The sequence below is a fragment of the Lathyrus oleraceus genome, chromosome 3, assembly GCF_024323335.1.
Source record: "Lathyrus oleraceus cultivar Zhongwan6 chromosome 3, CAAS_Psat_ZW6_1.0, whole genome shotgun sequence".
Taxonomy (NCBI): domain Eukaryota; kingdom Viridiplantae; phylum Streptophyta; class Magnoliopsida; order Fabales; family Fabaceae; genus Lathyrus; species Lathyrus oleraceus.
In genome coordinates, this window is record NC_066581.1 from 128,201,606 (window position 1) to 128,221,398 (window position 19,793).

The following is a 19,793-nucleotide window of genomic DNA, read 5'->3' on the forward strand; positions in this document are numbered from 1 at the left end:
GTATCTGACTCCCATGTCATTAACATTATATTTTGTAGTGTAGTTCTATTTTGAGTCATCCTCTTTCGAGGTGACATATTTGAAACTCAGTGATTCAAATCTCCTTTATTTCTAACGGATCATTTGGTGGACTACATAATTCATACAAAATAAAAAGAGATAGTGAAAGACTAACTTTAAATTTTAGTTATCTAAAATGATAATTAAAAAATGTTACCATTTAACCAATCAATTATATTCGATGGGTATATTACTTTTTTAGGTGCTAGAATTCTGGATTTTCTAGATTGATGTAAATTCGGGTAGCTGAAGTTGAGTTGATCGTGGAATAAAAATATAAATTTATTTGTGAAAATGGTAATCCTTTGAGTGAATAAAATATCTATAACTTTTAAATATATAACTACCTATAAACATTTTCGTTATTGTTGAGCTGATTGCAACAATGGTGGTTCTTTCTGGTTGATTTGTTATCAAATTTTCAAATTCAATAGCTATTTTTTCCACAAAGTGACCTTAACAATTTTATACCTATGAATAAATTATCTTTAGAATGTCAGATTAATTTTAATTTAATATACTTATGTATATATGAATACGAAATGTTATTCCTATGAATAAAATTATGTTTATAATGTATGAATAAACAAATATGCGTAGTTGAAATCTTACTCATGTAGCCTCAGTCAAGTCTGAAATTTTTTTGTAGGTTTTCTCGGTAGGTAAATGTGTTTTTCATGTCCAAGAGCATGAAATACTCCAACTATGTCTGAAAAGAAACATGAATATAGTTATATAATATAATTTGTATTATTATAGAGTAACTTGTGTATAACACTACCAGAGAGAACATTGTTGTCTCCAACTCTTTCTAAAATTGTTTTTATGGTAACAAATTCAAACTAATACGGTAGAATTGTAGATTCTGAGTTTTGAATATTTGTTACAACAGTCATTCACAAAATTAAGATTAAAAGAATATCATGGTAAAGATTAAAAGTTTTAATTGGTTGAAGATGAATTGAAAAGATTGGAGATTTCAAAGAGCATTTAATCACTTTCAAAGATCATTAATAATGTGAAGAAGATAAATGTATAAATATATTTTATTATATTCTTTCATCTATCATGATGTATCTTTCCCTACATTAATATGCTGTAAATTTTATTCTTTTTCTTCTTTTTGATAATGTTAAATGGGGGAGAAGAGATATAGTTGTTTTTGTTTATTTGATTTTATGATATCAAAGCTTCAATTGCAAAATAAATGGGGAGATATACAAGATAGAGGTATTGTCAAATGTCAAACAAAAACTTCTCATCAATATATTTTGTCATCATAAAAAAAGGGAAGATTGCGAAGAAGATATTCATCATATATCTAAAGTAGTTTCGATGAAGACAACAATGATCAAAGAAGATAAGGAATAAAAGTGGGATGTCAAAATGAGTATCAATGATGAAGATATCCAAGACAAGAATTAAGAAAATTGATTATCATTAAGGCTCATTACAATTAATGATATAATAATTTAAAAGCTCATAAATATCATAATATATCAATAAAAAAACGTTCTTACATCATCATCTTCGAAGAAATGCATTTAAAAACTCATTTAAAAAAAAAGTTATGATGGTATTCAAATATCATATATTGGTATTTGATTATTCCTCCAACAAAAGCAAAACATATGTATTTGTATTCGAATACCATTCGTAAAAATTTAGACTTTTCCTTTTTAAAAATGTGGTATTCGAATACAAATATATGTTATCCAAATACTAGTTTTCAAATTTTTAATTTTTTAAATGTTTATGATGTGGTTTTCATTACCACATTATCTTATTCGAAATGTTGCAATGCTTCATGGTTTTGTTTTCAAACTTGTACATCTTTTTATAATAATGTTTCATGTTGTATATAAGTAATATTCATCAAGAATTCAAATTAAACCTCTTTCATACAATTTTTAAATGCAAGTCAATAAAAATTTTCAAGTGTTCATTAATTTTCAAAATGTTGAAATATTATGGATAATCTTTCAAATCATACAAAGTTTTATAAACCTATTCTGAGCACTTAAGATTTACATATTATTGAATTGTAACATTGAAAAGGAAGATCAATCTCCATCTTGGAAATCATATTATGGTATCTGAATAGAAACTTGAAGCAATGAACCTTTTCACATTCAAAACACTTCTATAACATTTCATTGCTTCACGTAAATTTGTTAAAACAGGACCTTAGGTCCCAATCATTTTTTAGATGGTTTTAGTCAACCAAAATCGTAAGATTCTTGGAATGAAGATGATAATAAGAAAATTATTCATGATAAAAATGCCAAAAATACACTACCATTTTCATTAGGAATGGATGAACTCATTAGGATGTCAAATTGTCAAACCGCTAATTTTTTTTGGGATACCTTACAACTCACACAAGAAGGAGCTGGCGAGGTTAAAAGATCAAAATTGAACACTTTATCACAAGAATATGAAATGTTAAGAATGCTACCCCATAAAAATATTTTAGATATGCAAAAAAGTTTCACCGTATTGACCAATCACTTGATCTCTCTAAGGAAAGTCCTCACCAATGATGAATTAAGCTTGAAGGTTCTCAGACCAATAAGAGCACGACAGCCAAATGTGACGCCCATTTCAGATAAGAAAAGTTTATAAAAATGACATTGGAGAAATTATTTGGCTAACTTCAAAAGGAGTGTTGTAACGTAATCACCAAGTTTGTTGTGATAAGTTTTTTGTTGTAAAAGACTATTTGAATTGGTGTAATTCAAAGTTCACTATAGTGTTTGGTGTTTGTGAGAAAGGTCATTTGAAATAGGGTAATTCAAAGTTCATCATATTATTGATGTTTATGTTAGAATATTGTAACAAAGGTCTTGGTGTGAGACTTATACAAAGATCTAACATAGTGGAAAATCCTTTAAGGTGTGAGGAGAATAGATGTACCCTTGGTTCATAAGGGAAAGTAGTATGGTTTTTTGTGTTCTTTATTTTTCAGCACTTTGATTTTCATCACTTTATCTTCATAAGATCATATCAATTTTAAAACTTTTAAGAAAATTAAGAGCATAGCGAAAATACGAGGAAACTTCAGCAACACTAATTCATCACCCTCTTAGATTGTATATCATGTTATAATTGGCATTAGAGCAAGATTCAGGTAACTTTCTCCTAGATGTGGGTAAGAATGTCTTTAGCAAAAATGTTATTAGGAAAATTTGGTAATGTAAATAGGCCCGGTGTTTTCTTGGTGAACATTATGACTTTTGGAAAATTAGGATGTACTAGTTCCTTGAATCTCAAGGTTCTGATGTAGTGTAAATAGACATGTGCCAGGGAGGTGTCCACAAAGGCCCTAGCTCATGTTTAGGAAGGATTGAGGAAACTCTCAACTCCGTTATGGCGTTTTTACTCAAGGATGAGATTGTGCCCGCCTCTGGCTAGTATTACAAGAGAGGGGGGGATAAGTGCCCTTCTTCTACCAAAACCTAGACTTTAGGTAGATGGATCTGTTTCAAGTGGTTTGAGATGGCCGGTTGGTGGATAACGAGTAAGTCCCCGTGTTTTGACCCCTTTTTGTAGAAACAACCCGAAAAACACAAAAATCATATGAAACCGAAATGGAAGAAAGCATTTGGATGAACGACGTACCTTGAAAGTTTTTCAAAAGTTTGAATATTAGAACATATATAAATAAAAATGGAAGAAAACGTATCAATAACATGACTACCTTTTAGAAGACGAAGAAGAAGAAGAAGAAGAAGAAAGATAAAGAAGAAACAATGTTAAACTCGATTACCTTTTAGTATGAAAAAGAGGAAAGACGAATTATTAAAAAGAAGAGGAGAGACGAGTATGTTGAATGGGGAAGAGAGAGATGTTAGAGTTTTGATTTTTGAACGAGAAGACTATTCTTTATTCTTTGTGGACAGTATAATAACTTCATTTATATATATATATATATATATATATATATATATATATATATATATATATATATATATATATATATATATATATATATATATATATATATATATCAGGGCCGATCCGAATAATTTGGAGGCCCTATTCTATTTTAAAATTAGGCCTTTAATAAATAAAAACACAATCATATATATATATATATATATATATATATATATATATATATATATATATATATATATATATATATATATATATATATTTGTTATAAAAATTTGATTCATTGAAGTTTAATTTTTTGTATTTTTCTACTCTTACCATTCACAATTAATAGCAAAATTCTTACCATTTAATGAGAGAAAATAATTCCTTCAACAATCTCAGACAATGTAAATAATAAAGTATTTTAATTAATAAACCGCTAATAATGTGAAATTAGAAATTTTTAATGAAAAAAAGTTGATTAAATGAGCCCATAACAAATTTTAAAATGCTAGATAGTATCAAAGTTGATAAATGGACCTATAATAAAAAAGTTGATTAAATGGAATTTTTTATGCGAGAAGAAAAATGTAAGGACCTAGGAATTGAACTTATATATTTTTTCTTTCAAAAGAACACGGTCACTGCTAGGCTACTTTATATTACATGAATCTATTTACAACTAAATATATATATTATTTAATATTATATTTATATTAGGTCCAAATATCAAATTTGAGGCCCTTAAAATTTGGAGGCCCTTTGCGGTAGCACTCCTTGCACACCCACAGGGCCGGCCCTGATATATATATATATATATATATATATATATATATATATATATATATATATATATATATATATATATATATATATATATATATATATATATATATATATATATATATATATATATATATATATATATATATATATATATATATATATATATATATATATATATATATATATATATATATATATATATATATATGAAAAAACGTGATAAAATGTTTTGTAGTATTGAATGAGAAATGCAAGCAATTTCATAATTTTAAAAAATATATGAACAAATTATTAAGAGATATGGATATTTTTCATTCTAAATTTTTTTCTAAAATATTATAGTAATTACAATTTTTCTATATTTCAATTAGGTGTCAAAAATTTGTCATGTAAAATTCACGCCACAAGCTTGCCATGCAAAAGTTCACCTCATAAATGCCTACATAAATTTAATATTATAAAAAATATATATGTTATATATTTGTTTTAATATATATTATATGTTTATAATAACATATTTAATAAACAAATATATTAAAACGAAAATAGTGTATATGTTTATGTTTTTATAATATAAATATTAAAACCAAATTATTTCTGATTTTAAATATATATATATATATATATATATATATATATATATATATATATATATATATATATATATATAAGAATTAAAACCTAAAATTTTCAAATTTTAAAAAATAAAAACTTATTAAAAATATTTATATAAATATAAAAAAAATACATACATAAAAATCAAACTGCCCACAACTAAATATATTTTTATATACAAAAATTTTAAAAAAAATACATACCTTAAAGTGAATAAATCAAATAAAAATGGAGATCAGTCAAAAGAACTTGTTGAGTCTTGATCAAGTTCTTGAGTCTTTATCAAATTCTTGAGTATTTTGTCAACAAATAAAATAAAAATCAAATAATAATAAAAACAAGTTATAGGTGAATTTTTTACGAAAATAACTCTATTTTTCAAGAAAATTCCCAAAATAACCCTGTTTTAAAAAAAAATCCCAAAGTACCCCACTTTTAGGAGGAGTCACCAATCCAATTGGCACTCATGTATATCACTTGAGAGGAGGCGCCAATTGGATTGACACCTCAGTGTAAAATGCATTTTTTTTGTTAAACGGTCTACGTGATACATAATTTTGAAATAGGACCAATTGATATTAATAAAAATTTCCATTTACACAAAAAAGCCTAATGGTGATGATCGGGATCACCTAACCGGCCTCCGGTCCCACATCCCCTAGCTACCCTAACCCGTGGCCCTAACACACGTTGATGATTCACCACTGGTGTTTGAGCATCTGAGGACCCAGGAGCGTCACTACCAACTACAGGAGATGGCCTCTTGAGATAGTTAGACATATCGGCATAGTCTTCAGTATGCATCGAAGGTGTACCGCCGTAGTTGAGTTCATGACCCATGCCAGAGTAGTTGGGTTGTGTTTGACGCATTGGTGGGCAACCGGGATGGTTGAAGGGAGACATGGGTGTGAATGATGCGTCGAGGAACGGTTGGAAAGATTGTTGGGGTGTTTGGTAGAGATAGGGTTGTTGAAGGTTTTGATTTTGTGAGGTTTGGGCTTCTTGGCTATGGTAGGAGGAGGGGCGGTTGGTGTTGAATGATTGTTGGATGTTCTGGCTAAGGCGGCTTTGGTAGGGTGATATGTTGGGTGCGAAACGATCTTGGATCTCAGGTTGATGATCAATTTGTTGGTGGTGGTATGAGGTGTGTTCTTGGCATTGGGGTTGTGTGTATGGCATATTTTGGTTGTATGTTTTTGTGTTGGTGGAACGAAAAGTTTGACGGACAAGGGGTTGTGTGTATCCGGCCTGACAATGTTATTGGGGGTTAGATGTTGTGGTGTCTGGTGTGTAAGTTTGTTGGCGTGGGTCGTACAGGTACATATCCTCAGAGATAAACTGAAAATCAACCGATATGTACCAAACCATATAAGTACAACTTGGTTTTTCTTCATTTGGCATGACTGCGTCAGTTAAGACATGGTCATGGCGGTGCTTCCATTTGCGACACTCAGATCTTGCGAAGCTTTGCCATGGATTGAAGTTCCATTGGTCGTTAACTTTGCGCAGATGCCATTATCCTAGGCTTGCTAGGGGATCTGGGATGTTTTGGGGCATACCAAACTGCAACTTCACACGATCATTGTTGTGCATCTCCACAGTTGTGAAGCTTATTATCGATGTGCATGCAGTCCATACGGCCGCGTCTCCAGCGTTGACCTTATGGTCATGATCCAAATTTAGGTATGGACGCCAAATGAACTGAAATGTGAAAGTAACTTTGATTATAATCTTGGTAGAAGAAGTTAACAAATTGTAACAAAATAATGAGGTTATTATCCTTACATCTTTCGGTCAAAGGTAATCCAACAGATTGCGATACTGAGTAATACAATGTCTAGGACATCTGTTATAACTCATACCACGTGTCGACCATCTGCACCAAAAAGGTAAAAATATTAGTTAGAGATAATAATCTTTAAAGAAGTAAGTAAATATATAGAAATTTAAACAACTTACTTTTGTGCATACGGGTATGTGAAAGGGTTATTGTTGACGGGTGCTAGGAACGGTAGTCTTGACCAACCCCATGCTTGGAGAAAAACAGCACATTCAAAAAAGGTAGATGTGTCTTTGTGTGAGTTTTTGCATAAAGAGATATAGAGATAGGCTAGACAAGCAGATCCTCAACTATAACTTCCTATTCTATCTACATGTCTAAGTAAAGGTAAATACATAATATGCATACTAGAACCACTACCTTCAGGAAATAAAAAAGAACCGATTAAAATCATAATGTAACACCTAGTTTTAATTATTCGAGCATCTTCGGTAGAATGCTTATCTAAGTATAAATTGTTATAGTATGACTTAAGGCGTCAAAGGAGTATACCTTGACCTCTTGAGTTATCATCTAACAAATTAGTCTCCAAGAGGTCCATGCAAATTGAATTTGCATAGTTGGTTTTACCATTTACAACCTTACCTTCAATAGGCAGTCCCAAAAGCATGTAGACGTTTTCTAACGTCACGGTACACTCACCGGTTGAAAACCAGAATGTGTGTATCTCGGGACGCCATCTTTTGCATAGAGCAAGAATGAATTTATTATCCACCGACCAAGACATAATTTTTCTTATATGTCCAAAACCGGCGAGTTCAACATAAGGTTGAATCATCAAGTCCATGTGGACATATTCGTGGACCCAAGTACAGAACCTTGAAACATCCTATAAAAGAAAGAACAAAAAACTTTACTAACTTGATATGTTATTAAAAGGTACTCTATTAAAACAAATAATAAAACAATAAAACGCTTACATAAGTTGTTATGTTTGCAACCGTTCGTCTGTGCGATTCACCCATTGTGAGGATAGACATTTTGTCGGGGATGAAAGCGGTTGGTGCAGATGAAACTACAAGAAGTTATTGCATATGAAATTGTTGAAGAAGTAGTGAGTGATGGTGTGGAAGAAGTGTTGATGGTGTGGATGAATTTATAAGCAAATGAATTGGAGCATGGAAAATTGTGTTTGCATGTGGTAGCTGATCAATCACCATTTTCACTATATTTTCGTTGCTTATCCAACAAGAAACTAAGGATTTTGAGACAGTGTGTACGCGTTATGGTACCTTTAAAGTTAATTTTCGTTGCCGTAAGTTATTTAAGCGATTTTATTAATTGTCAGTTTTATTTTGTGTTTTCGTGATTTTATGCTTCGGTTGTCGTGTTTATACCCTCCAGGTCCACGGAGAAGATCCAATGGACTTAATGCGAGAAAGTGGAAAGTTATGGCGTTTGAAAAAAGAAGTTTTCCCAGTTCAGGAGGCCTGACACGGCCACCTGTGTCACCTGACATGGTCCGTGTCAGGAGGAAGGCCAAGAAAATACAAGCAATGCCCAAAATAGTGGCCTGAAACGGCCATGTCAGGTCACCTAGGGCGTGTCATCAAGGAAATCATAAGGAAGAGAGCTGACACGGCCGCCCGTGTCAGCCTGACATGGCCGTGTCAACCCAAAACGCTGATTTTCCAGTTTTCGAGCTTTTTCACCGGGCTTGAGCTGCATGGACGTTTTGGAGATTTCCACCTTCTGCCAAGGGATTTTCACTATATTAGGAGAGTTTCTACAATATAAAAGAGCATCTTGGAACGAGGAGAACACAATATTGTCAAACAAGCAAGGATTACAGAGATCAAGGAATTCGGAGAGCGGAAGGTTTTCATGAGCGGAAGCGATTGAAGATTCACGTCATCCAATTACTTATAATGTGTATTTTTTTTATCTTGAATTTATTTTGAGCAATATGAGGAGCTAAACCCTCCAATGCTAGGGGGTGTCCCTGATTTAGAATGGTAATGAATTTGAGTATACTTTTGCATTTAGAATATTATTCTTACGGTAACCTTTTGATGTGTTTAATGCTTTCTCTTTTGGACCAATCGAGATTGTTTTGTGGTTATCAATCAGGTTGGACCGTCATTGATAAGGTTTTCATAAGGTTACTCTGCAGTAGATATCACCTAGGACTAGGGATACCCTGTATGAACCAGAGTGTTCTTGATATAATAAAGCTTAACTTCACCTTAATTTCCTATGGACATAGAAATTAGGGTAGACTGATTAAAGGTTTTCTCACCAAGGACTTGGGAGAAAATATCCTTGAGAACTGGTAGTAATTAATATTTGTTGATACAATAGTGACTCAGAGTTGTTATAGGGATAAATCATACACCTTCCCTGACATTGTTCCTCTTACCTTGCAAACCCTTATTTTCATCCTTATTTGCCTTTGCCTTTATTTTTTATATTTTTACATTTAAAAACCAAATTAGTACTTTTTGTTTAATTGAATGATAATTTGAACTCGATATTGACGTGAAGTCCTTGAGATCGACATTTGGGGAATTTCCCCATTATTACTATAAAAGGCAAAATAGTATACTTGCTATTTTCCCGATCAGTAGCCAAATGAATTGGCGCCCATGTGCATTTTGTACATGGTATCGCCATTCAAATTGGCGCCTCCATAGGGACATGTATGACACACCTAGGTCTGATTGCTTGGTTTTGAGGTCTGCATGCATGCAAGACATGGTGTCGCCAAATGGATTGACGCCCATGTGTAAGGAATCCAAGGAGGCATCAATTCATTTGGAGTGTGTGTTTGCATATGTGACACGTGGCTGTCCTTTCTCTTGCATGCTGGACATGTCACTTCTGACTAGCTTGCATTGTTGACACATCATTTCAGACTAGCTTGCATATGCGACACATCACTTCGAACTAGCTTGCATGTGAGACAAATCACTCACCTATTTAAGTGTCTTACTATCAACATCCAAGACTCAACCCACATTCATCTGCAGCAAGAAAATAGTTTTCATCTGCACAATGTCATCTTCACCGAAATATAGTGTCAACGTTCACTGCAATGGTGAAACATACGAGTCTGAGTTATACGGTTTTTGTTTTTGAAACACCGATACCATTCGAATTACGATCAAGAGAAATACAACCTTCTTGCATTTGAAAAAAAGAATACAATCCTGTATAGGATTGGGTATTGTGTCAAAGATCACGTATCAAAATCCAATATTTTTTTAGAACAGTCAATGCAAGTTTTTCCCGCTTAAGGTACGAGATGATGAAGATGTTGAATACATGTTTGTTAGTCATGAACATTTAGGCTGCAATCATATTGAGTTGTATATTACTCTTTAACCATGTATACCATCTCAGCAGTCTCAAATAACTAGTCAGGATGAATCTGGTGAATTTGATCCATAATGCTCAGATGACGTCAACCCAGAAGCAGAAGCAGAAGTGAATGTCATTGATGAAGAATAAGATGAGACCGAGATATAGTTCGATCACATGCTAAACAACGACATTGAAAATGATGATCAACCACCGTCAATACCTTCTAGTCATGTCTACAATCCGCCTCAACATATGATAAACATGCATCTGTATGACGATGAAACATCCAACAATGCTTTCTATAACCCGTATCCATGATCAGAAGGCAAATTAAAGGTGGGAGACATGTTTCGTACCAAAGAAGAATGTGTGCGAGCTATCAAAAAATTCCACATGAACAACTCTGCTGATTTTACAGTGAAACACATTGATTTGAGAAGGTATGTCATCGAATGTCGTAACATCCTTTGTAAGTTTTGGTTGGCTGCATCTTACAAAAAGAAAAAAGAATCTTGGGAGATAGCTTCAATAGACCCACCTCACAGTTGCATTGCAACTAACATTGAACAAGATCACCGTAAACTAAGCTCTCCATTGATATGTCAAGACATTCTGTCGTTGGTTAATAAAGACCCATCAGTGAAGATGGGTATAATTATATCCCATATCAGAACAAGATATAATTATACTTCATCTTACAAGAAATCCTGGATTTCAAGGACAAAGGTTGTTGAACAGGTATTCGGCAACTGGGAAGATTCATACAAAGAATTGCCATGGTTTTTATAGGCACTAAAAACATATGTCCCAGGAACTGTGGAAATTATGGAGACGTTGCCAGCAATGATGCCAGACGGAACCTGTGTTACAGGTAATAGAATCTTTCACCGTCTCTTTTGGACGTTTGACCCATGCATCAAAGGTTTCGCATTCTACAAACCTTTTATTCAAATTGATGGCACTTGGTTATACGGCAAATACAAGGGTACTTTGCTTATGGTGGTTGCAGAAGACAGTAACAATAATGTCTTTCCCATTTCCTTTGCTCTGGTTGAAGGTGAAACGGCGGGTGGATGGGGTTTCTTTCTTCGACATCTAAGAGCTCCATTGAGAGTGCCTATAACAACCATGACAACGGATGGCATGATCCTTCTTCTACCCATGTCTATTGCATTAGACATATTGCACAAAACTTCATGCGTGCAATAAAAGATAAGAATCTTCGCAAGAAGGTGGTGAATGTTGGGTATGCACTAACTCAGCCGTCATTTCAATATTAGCATGATGAAATTAGACTGTCTAATGAAGACACAGGAAGATGGTTGAATAACATACCAGTAGAGCAGGGGACAAGGGCATTTGACGGAGGTTGTCGATGGGGCCACATGACAACAAACCTTGTGGAATGCATGAACGGTGTATTCAAAGGAATTAGAAATATGCCAATAACCGCCTTGGTAAGATCGACCTATTATAGGTTGGCTTCTATGTTCGTAACCAGAGGTGAAAGATGGAGTGCGTTGTTAATGTTTGGGTAAGTATTTAGTGAGTGTTGCATGAAAGTCATGAAAGAGGAGATCATCAAAGCTAGTACACACGTTGTAACAGTCTTTGACCATCATAGACAAAATTTCAACGTCCAGGAAACAATGGACCACAACGAGGGGAGGCCAAATTTAGCCTATGCTGTTAGACTAAACAGAAGTTGGTGCGGCTGTGGAAAATTCCAGGCCTTCCGCATTCCTTGCTCTCATGTCATTGCAGCATGCACATATACTCGTCAAGATGCTTACAACCATTTATCTGATGTGTACAAGGCCGTCACCGTCATGAATGTATATAATAAAAGCTTCTCGGTGCTACCAATGAAGGAATATTGGCCTCCATACGAAGGTGATATAGTTTGGCACAACAACGAGATGCGTAGAAAGAAAAAAGGAAGGTCAAACAACACACACATCAGGACAGAAATGGATTCGACAGATAAAATGATAAGATTATGTAGTATTTGTCGTCAACCAGGACACAACAAGAATAACTGTCCCAATCGAGGAGCATCATCTGGGTCATAAGATTTTTGTAACATTGTATTTCTGTAACCTTCAATCATTATATGTCATAAAGTTTTTGTTACAATGGGGTTCACAACAAACATCAGTACTAAATAAGCTAACTGAAAATAAAAATATTTCTAACTGATTACAACAATCAAATTGATGTCATCTCGACCGAACATCGTTTCCCTAGCATCCTTATCAGTTTTCATTCGCACCAAACCAAAGATATTGTCGAGTCTCTCAATACTTCTAATTTTTTCCCCTTTTGGTACTTTCCCATCTAACCAACGAACCAACTCTCTCTTCAGTTGATCGAATGTAGTGATGTTCTAGAACAACATCAGCATCCGAGGTTTATCTCTCGCATAAATCAACTTTCCGTATCGGCGACGAACACCAAACAGCAATGCCAAATGATGAAATGAGATGTGGAAAAATGATTCATACAACACATCAATTTATAACAAAAAAATTGCATTTTACACTGAGGTGTCAATCCAATTGGCGTCTCCTTTGTAAAAATACACATGGACGCCAATTGGATTGGCTGCACCATATGCCCTAGCCAATCCAATTGGCGCCTCCATTTAATTTTTAAGAGGAGTCACCAATTGGATTGACGCCTCCTTCTAAAAGTGGGGTACTTTGGGATTTTTTTTGAAACCAGGGTTATTATGGGGATTTTCTTGAAAAATTGGGTTATTTTGGTAAAAAAATCGTTATAGGTTCAACCTTAACAAAATTAAAAAATATTACCTTTTGAATGAAAGGTGGCAAACAGCTTTTGGTGGAAGAAAAATGTTAGAGAGGAGAAAGAAGAAGAAGAAAATGATGGAGGGGATTCGGTGGAGAAAGAAAAAGAGGAAAGATTGAGAAAATAACAAGTGAGAAGAGATTTTAGAAAACGGATAATGTGTGGGGAAAAACAAACTTGCCACATGAAAATCACGCGACAAACTTATCATGTGAAAATCACGTTACAAATGTCAGTGTCGTGAAAATCACGCCACAAACGATTAAAGTTGTCATCCCAATCAATTTAATCAGTCAACATTACCCATTCAAAGTTTTAAAACTTTTTAATTTTTGTTAGTGACTTGAAATACATGTCACGACTAATTTTTTGAAAATTTTACAATTTCCCCCATTTGAAAACCTGACATTTATCATTTTATTATTTTAAATATTTAGTTATGTAATTTTTATGTCACAACCCTCCTTTTTTTGCTACATGAATATCACGTCACTAAATCACGTGCTGGAGATAACTTTTTTTATAGTGAGTACAAGGAAAACAAAGATACAAAAAATGCTAAGCCAATAAAACTTTTGTGGAAACAACAACAACCAAACACAACAAAAGAGTAATGTTATTCCTACACCTCATTTCTTACACCAATACTAATACCAAACACTGTTCCCCGTATTTATATGGCGAACAATGTTTTTTTTAATAAAATAATATTAAATATTTATAAAAAATAATTTTATAATAAAAATATAGTATTTGTCATTAACCAATTTTATTATTGCATTAATCACAAAAATATATATTATTAACCTCATATTTTTCTTCTGATAGCTTATTAACCAACTTTACTATTTCATTAACTAATAAAATACATAATATTTACCATGTTCTGACATTAATTTATAAATTAATGTTAGAAATTGATTAATATTACGTGTTTTATTGGTTAATAAAGTAGTGAAGTTGGTTAATAAGATATTAGAAAAATATGTGATTAATAAAATATACTTTTGTGGTTAATACAATAATAAAATTGATTAATGAGAAATGTTACATTTTTATTTTGAACTTTTTTTTTAATATTTTTATTTTATAAATACTGTTCACTTTATAAATACGCTGAACAATGTTTAGTATAAGTAGGCATGGCAACGGGACGGGTCGGGGACAATTTTTACCTCCCCAAACCCAAACTCAAACCCCCAAACAATCCCCATTTCCTGCACCAAACCCAAACGGGGATGGAGAATCAAAACCCAAACCCGTCCCAAACGGGTTCGGGTTGGGTTCGGGTATCCCCGCCCCGCCACCATTCATTTAGTGAAATCAATTTTTTAAATAGAAATATTTATTTTTTCAAAATAAAATTACATTACAAATAATAAAATATAACAATCTAAAAAAATTCCATACATACATTTCAAATATTTTAAATAATAAATTCAAATTAAAATATCAAAACATTTACCACATATTTAATACTCTAAATATTCAAAAATAAATAATAATGTACATAATGAAATAAACGGTGTGGGTTCGGGGACGGGTTCGGGGTGGGTACTAGTGTCCCCATTACCCGACTCATCCCCATATTTTAAAATCGGGGAAAACCCAAACTCGAACTCAAACCCAGTCAAAGTGGGTTTTCCCCGTCAACTTTGGGGCGGGATCGGGTTGGTACCCGCGGGTATGAGTTATGTTGCCATGCCTGAGTATAAGTATTGATGTAAGAATAACATAACTAGCAAAATAGAGAAAAGAACACCACACTAAACCACAACCATAATTAGAAAAAAAATAGTAGACAGAAACCACACCAAGACTTTTTTACTCCCTTGCCCCTGTTTTGATTTTTGTTTTGATTTTTTATTCCCTATATACTCTATTCTGAAATTAAATTCCCAGAGTATCTTTTTTTAGTATCCACTCGTCCCCATATTTTAATTTAAATATATTTATTATTAATAAATGGTTTTCAAGTCTACACAGATGTTATTGATTCTTCATGATATTCAAATCTACACAGATGTTATTGATTAATTTTTAGTATTAATAATAAATGTTTTTCAAATAAAATTATAATTATAAAAGTGGTATATGAAAAAAATTTATTATTAATACTAAAACCGCTAAGAATTTTCCATGATTATAATTATCTCTTCCATATACTATTATAGAATTGCAATCTCTACATGTGATTTCAAACAATATATCACAATTGGGTTAAACATTATTGTCAAATTAAAATATATCTTCCAAGTATATAATTCAATTTAATACTTTATAATATTATCAAATTGAAATAATTATGATTATAAATCAATTATAATTTATCATACTTTATTGTTTAAACATTATTTTTCTGAAAATGTACAACTAAGATAGATGTTAAAGAGTATATTTTATATATTGAAAAATCATTTTTCACTAATGTAATTAATTAATTTAACTTTTTTTAAAATAAAAATAATTATAATTATAATATTATAAAAATTATATACCAGATACATATTTGTGGTTAAAATATACTCTTTATAAAATATGTATATAATTTTTATGATATTATAATTATAATTATTTTTATTTAAAAAATAGGAAAAAAGTTAAATTAACTAATTACATTAGTGAAAAATGATTTTTCAATATATAAAATATACTCTTTAACATCTAACTTAACCACATGATAAATTATAATTGATTTATAATAATAATCATTTTAATTTGACAATATTATAAAGTATTAAATTGAATTATGAGATTAATTGAAATACACTGTCAGTGTAAAAGAGTTTTACACCATAATTATAGACGTTGGATATTAAAAGAAGTTTGACTTTTATTTTAAAAATTTATAAAGTAATACAAACGGATGATGGTGATGAACCGACGGTGTAAAACATTTTACACTGACAGTGTATAGTAATTAATCTCTTGAATTATATACTTGGAAGATATATTTTAATTTAATAATCAAATTGTGATCCATGGTTTGAAATCACAGGTAGAGATTGCAATTCCAGAATAGTAGCTGAAAAATATGTTTTGAAGATATGTTTTCATTACTAATATCCATTATTTATTACAATTATTTATATGTTTAATTAGTATAATTATTTATATAGTTAATTATAACAATGGAAAATTCTTAGCGGTTTTATTCTTAATAATAAATGTTTTTCAAATACCACTTTTATAATTATAATTTTATTTGAAAAGCATTTATTATTAATATTAAAATTTAATCAATAACATCTGTGTAGACTTGCATGAATAATCAATAATATACGTGTAGATTTGAAAAATATTTATTAATAATAAATGTATTTAAATTTTAAAAAAAGTGTTCCTTCAATAACTCGGCCAACCATTGACCGAGTCCACACTACAGCACAATTCGTCTATTCATTGGACGAGTGGATACTAAAAAAGGGACGCTCTGGAAATTAAACTTTAGAATAGGATATTTAAGAAATAAAAAATCAAAAAAGGTGGGTGAGAGTAAAAAAGTCCCACACCAACTGCATGGCAGCATGTCAATACTAACCGAATCAAACAAGATCTCATACCACCGATCCACCGAAAGCAAAACCAAAGTCACATGCAACATATCTCATTCTGCTATTGGATCAAACACTGAATATGATTATTAAGTTATTCATTGAAGGAAATCAAATCAAAATTTATAGAGAAGTTCAGCACAAGTTCTTTGAAATGAACATGTCACTCCCAAGTATCTTAAAATCATTTTACTAATCTTCAAAATGACCCGACAAAAAATAAATAAACATGTGGTCATGCAATCTATCCATGCAATTGAAGCATAGAAGGGAATCTTCACGTCACTTTCTTGTCAGTTTTATGTTTCCGTCCAAAGCAGAAGATCTGTGGTTAACATAATACAAGACCCCATTGTCTCATATAGTCCAGTCCTTACCGCGCATGCTCTTACATCACCAATAATAGTAAACTTACAACCCATCAATCATATCCCAAAATAATTCATCTATTCCAGCTTTTGAACAAATTTCAAAAATATTGTGATATATCAATTTGTTGGATTTGCGAGTTCGTAAATTTAAAACTTCAAATATGTAATCTAAATCAAATATCAATGATTTTTAATGGATTAGTTTGGGTTAGATCCGTACATAATTGGCCCTTACCTATGAATATCCTAAAAAGAGGAAGCATTTGTCCTTATAAAAGAAAGTGATATCTATATAATTGAAGCACACTTGAATTCATATCTACACTCAAAATACATATACTAGTCACTCATTTTCTAAACCATGGATTTGCAAGAAAACATTAATGTTCCACACTTTGTATTATTTCCTTTCATAGCACAAGGTCACATTATTCCAATGATAGACATAGCTAAACTCTTAGCACAACATGGAGCCATTGTTACCATTTTCACTACACCCAAAAATGCATCACGCTTTACTTCTACTCTTTCTCGTGCTGTTTCCTCTGGCCTTCAAATCAATATTGTAACACTCAAATTTCCATCAGAACAAGCTGGATTACCAGAGGGTTGTGAGAATTTTGACATGGTTGATATTTCAAATGACTTGTGGAATAATTTTTTCTATGCAGTTACGTTGCTCCAAAAACCAGCACAGGAATTGTTTGATAAAATGTCACCGAGACCAAGTTGTATTATCTCTGATTTTTGTATACCTTGGACTTCTCAAATAGCTGAAAAACATCAAATTCCAAGGATTTCATTCCATGGTTTTTCTTGTTTCTGTCTCCATTGTTTGTTCAAGGTGCGTTCTTCAAAGATTCTTGAAAGTGTAAGTTCTGATTCTGAGTATTTCACTCTTCCTGGCATACCTGACAAAATTCAATTCACCAAAAAGGAAATTCCAGCAGCATTAGTATCGAAACTACCGAAGGAGTTTGTTGAGAAAATGCATGAAGCTGAAATGAGGTCGTATGGTGAAATCATAAATACTTTTGAGGAATTAGAGAAAGAATATCTTAATGATTACAAAAAGGTAAGAAATGATAAGGTTTGGTGTGTTGGTCCGGTTTCACTTTGCAACAAAGATGATTTAGATAAGGCTGAAAGAGGTAACATAGCTTCCATAAGTGAACATAATTGTTTAAAGTTTTTAGATTTGCATAAACCAAAATGTGTTGTTTATGTTTGCCTTGGAAGTTTATGCAACTTAGCTTCTTCACAACTTATTGAATTGGCTTTGGCATTAGAAGAAACCAAAATGCCATTTATTTGGGTTATTAGGGATAGAACTAATATAACTCAAGATTTGGAAAAGTGGATTAGTGATGAAAAGTTTGAGGAAAGGAACAAAGGGAGAGGCCTCATAATTAGAGGGTGGGCCCCACAAATGGTGATATTATCTCATCCTTCAATTGGTGGATTCTTAACACACTGTGGTTGGAATTCAACACTGGAAGGGATAAGTGTTGGTGTTCCAATGATAACTTGGCCATTATTTGGTGACCAATTTCTGAATGAGAAGCTTGTGACTCAAGTTTTGAAGATTGGAGTGAGTCTTGGTGTGAAGGTTGTAATGGAGTTTGGTGAGGAAGAGAAGTTAGGTATTGTTGTGAAGAAGGAAAGTATAAAGGAGGCAATATGTAATGTGATGGATGAAGGAGATGAAGAAAGTAAAGAGAGAAGAGAAAGGGTTAGTGAATTAAGTGAGATTGGTAAGAAAGCTATTGAAAAAGGTGGATCTTCTTATATTAATATGGCCTTGCTTATTCAAGATATCATACAGCTACAATCAAAACACCAAAGTTGAGACATGAAGAGACATCCAATGTAAAACATTTGTTCTTTTGATGTCATCAGTTGTTTTCTTTTTCTATTATTACATATTCCATACTGCAAGCATGAAGGCATATATGTGTGTTTTAAACAAAACAAAAAAATTGAAAACTGTCTAAATACAAGTTATTCCTTGTATGTATGTTTTTTATCATGAAATTGTAAAGGAATGTATTAAACTTCCTTTACAAACATTAGATGCTAAATCTGTGGATCAATATAACAGCTCACAACTACCTCTTGATTCATCTCTAGTTACAATGCCTTTCTACACAAGTTATGCTATGTTGCACTAGCTCCACTTGATTCCATGATCATTCGTTTGTTAGAACAGTTACAGGCTGTTAACTTGTTGCTATAGGTAGTTAGCTAATGGTTATTGATATTAGGTTGACTCTACATAAAGATTTTCCAATATAATACACTCAGAAGCTTGATGTTTAGCATAATGTTGAATACACATCAGTGCAGGATTCTCTGCACTTTCCTTGATTTATTTTGCTTCCATTCCAATCTTTAAGATACACCATGCTAAATTAAGGTTTTAAGAGTGTCCCGTTAAATGTGTGTAAACCAAATTTAAAAAAAGGGGCATTAAGCCACACACATAATAATGTATCATCATATTGCATTCAATAACACGAACAATACTACAAATAAATATATTTTATGATGAAACTTTAATTTCAACTATTAAAA

The 19,793-nt window shown here is 32.1% G+C and overlaps 1 protein-coding gene across 1 annotated transcript; it reads left to right on the forward strand.

The window, feature by feature from the left end:
- The first annotated feature begins 17,300 nt into the window (after positions 1-17,300).
- On the forward strand, positions 17,301-19,590 carry LOC127125750 (UDP-glycosyltransferase 1). The gene has a single exon (XM_051054562.1). The coding sequence runs from the start codon at positions 17,581-17,583 to the stop codon at positions 19,066-19,068; it is 1,488 nt and encodes a 495-aa protein (XP_050910519.1). The 5' UTR covers positions 17,301-17,580; the 3' UTR covers positions 19,069-19,590.
- Positions 19,591-19,793: the final 203 nt, after the last annotated feature.

Bases quoted from the DNA above. Each gene is read 5' to 3' on its own strand.
- LOC127125750 (XM_051054562.1), top strand. From the start codon at position 17,581: ATGGATTTGCAAGAAAACATTAATGTTCCACACTTTGTATTATTTCCT.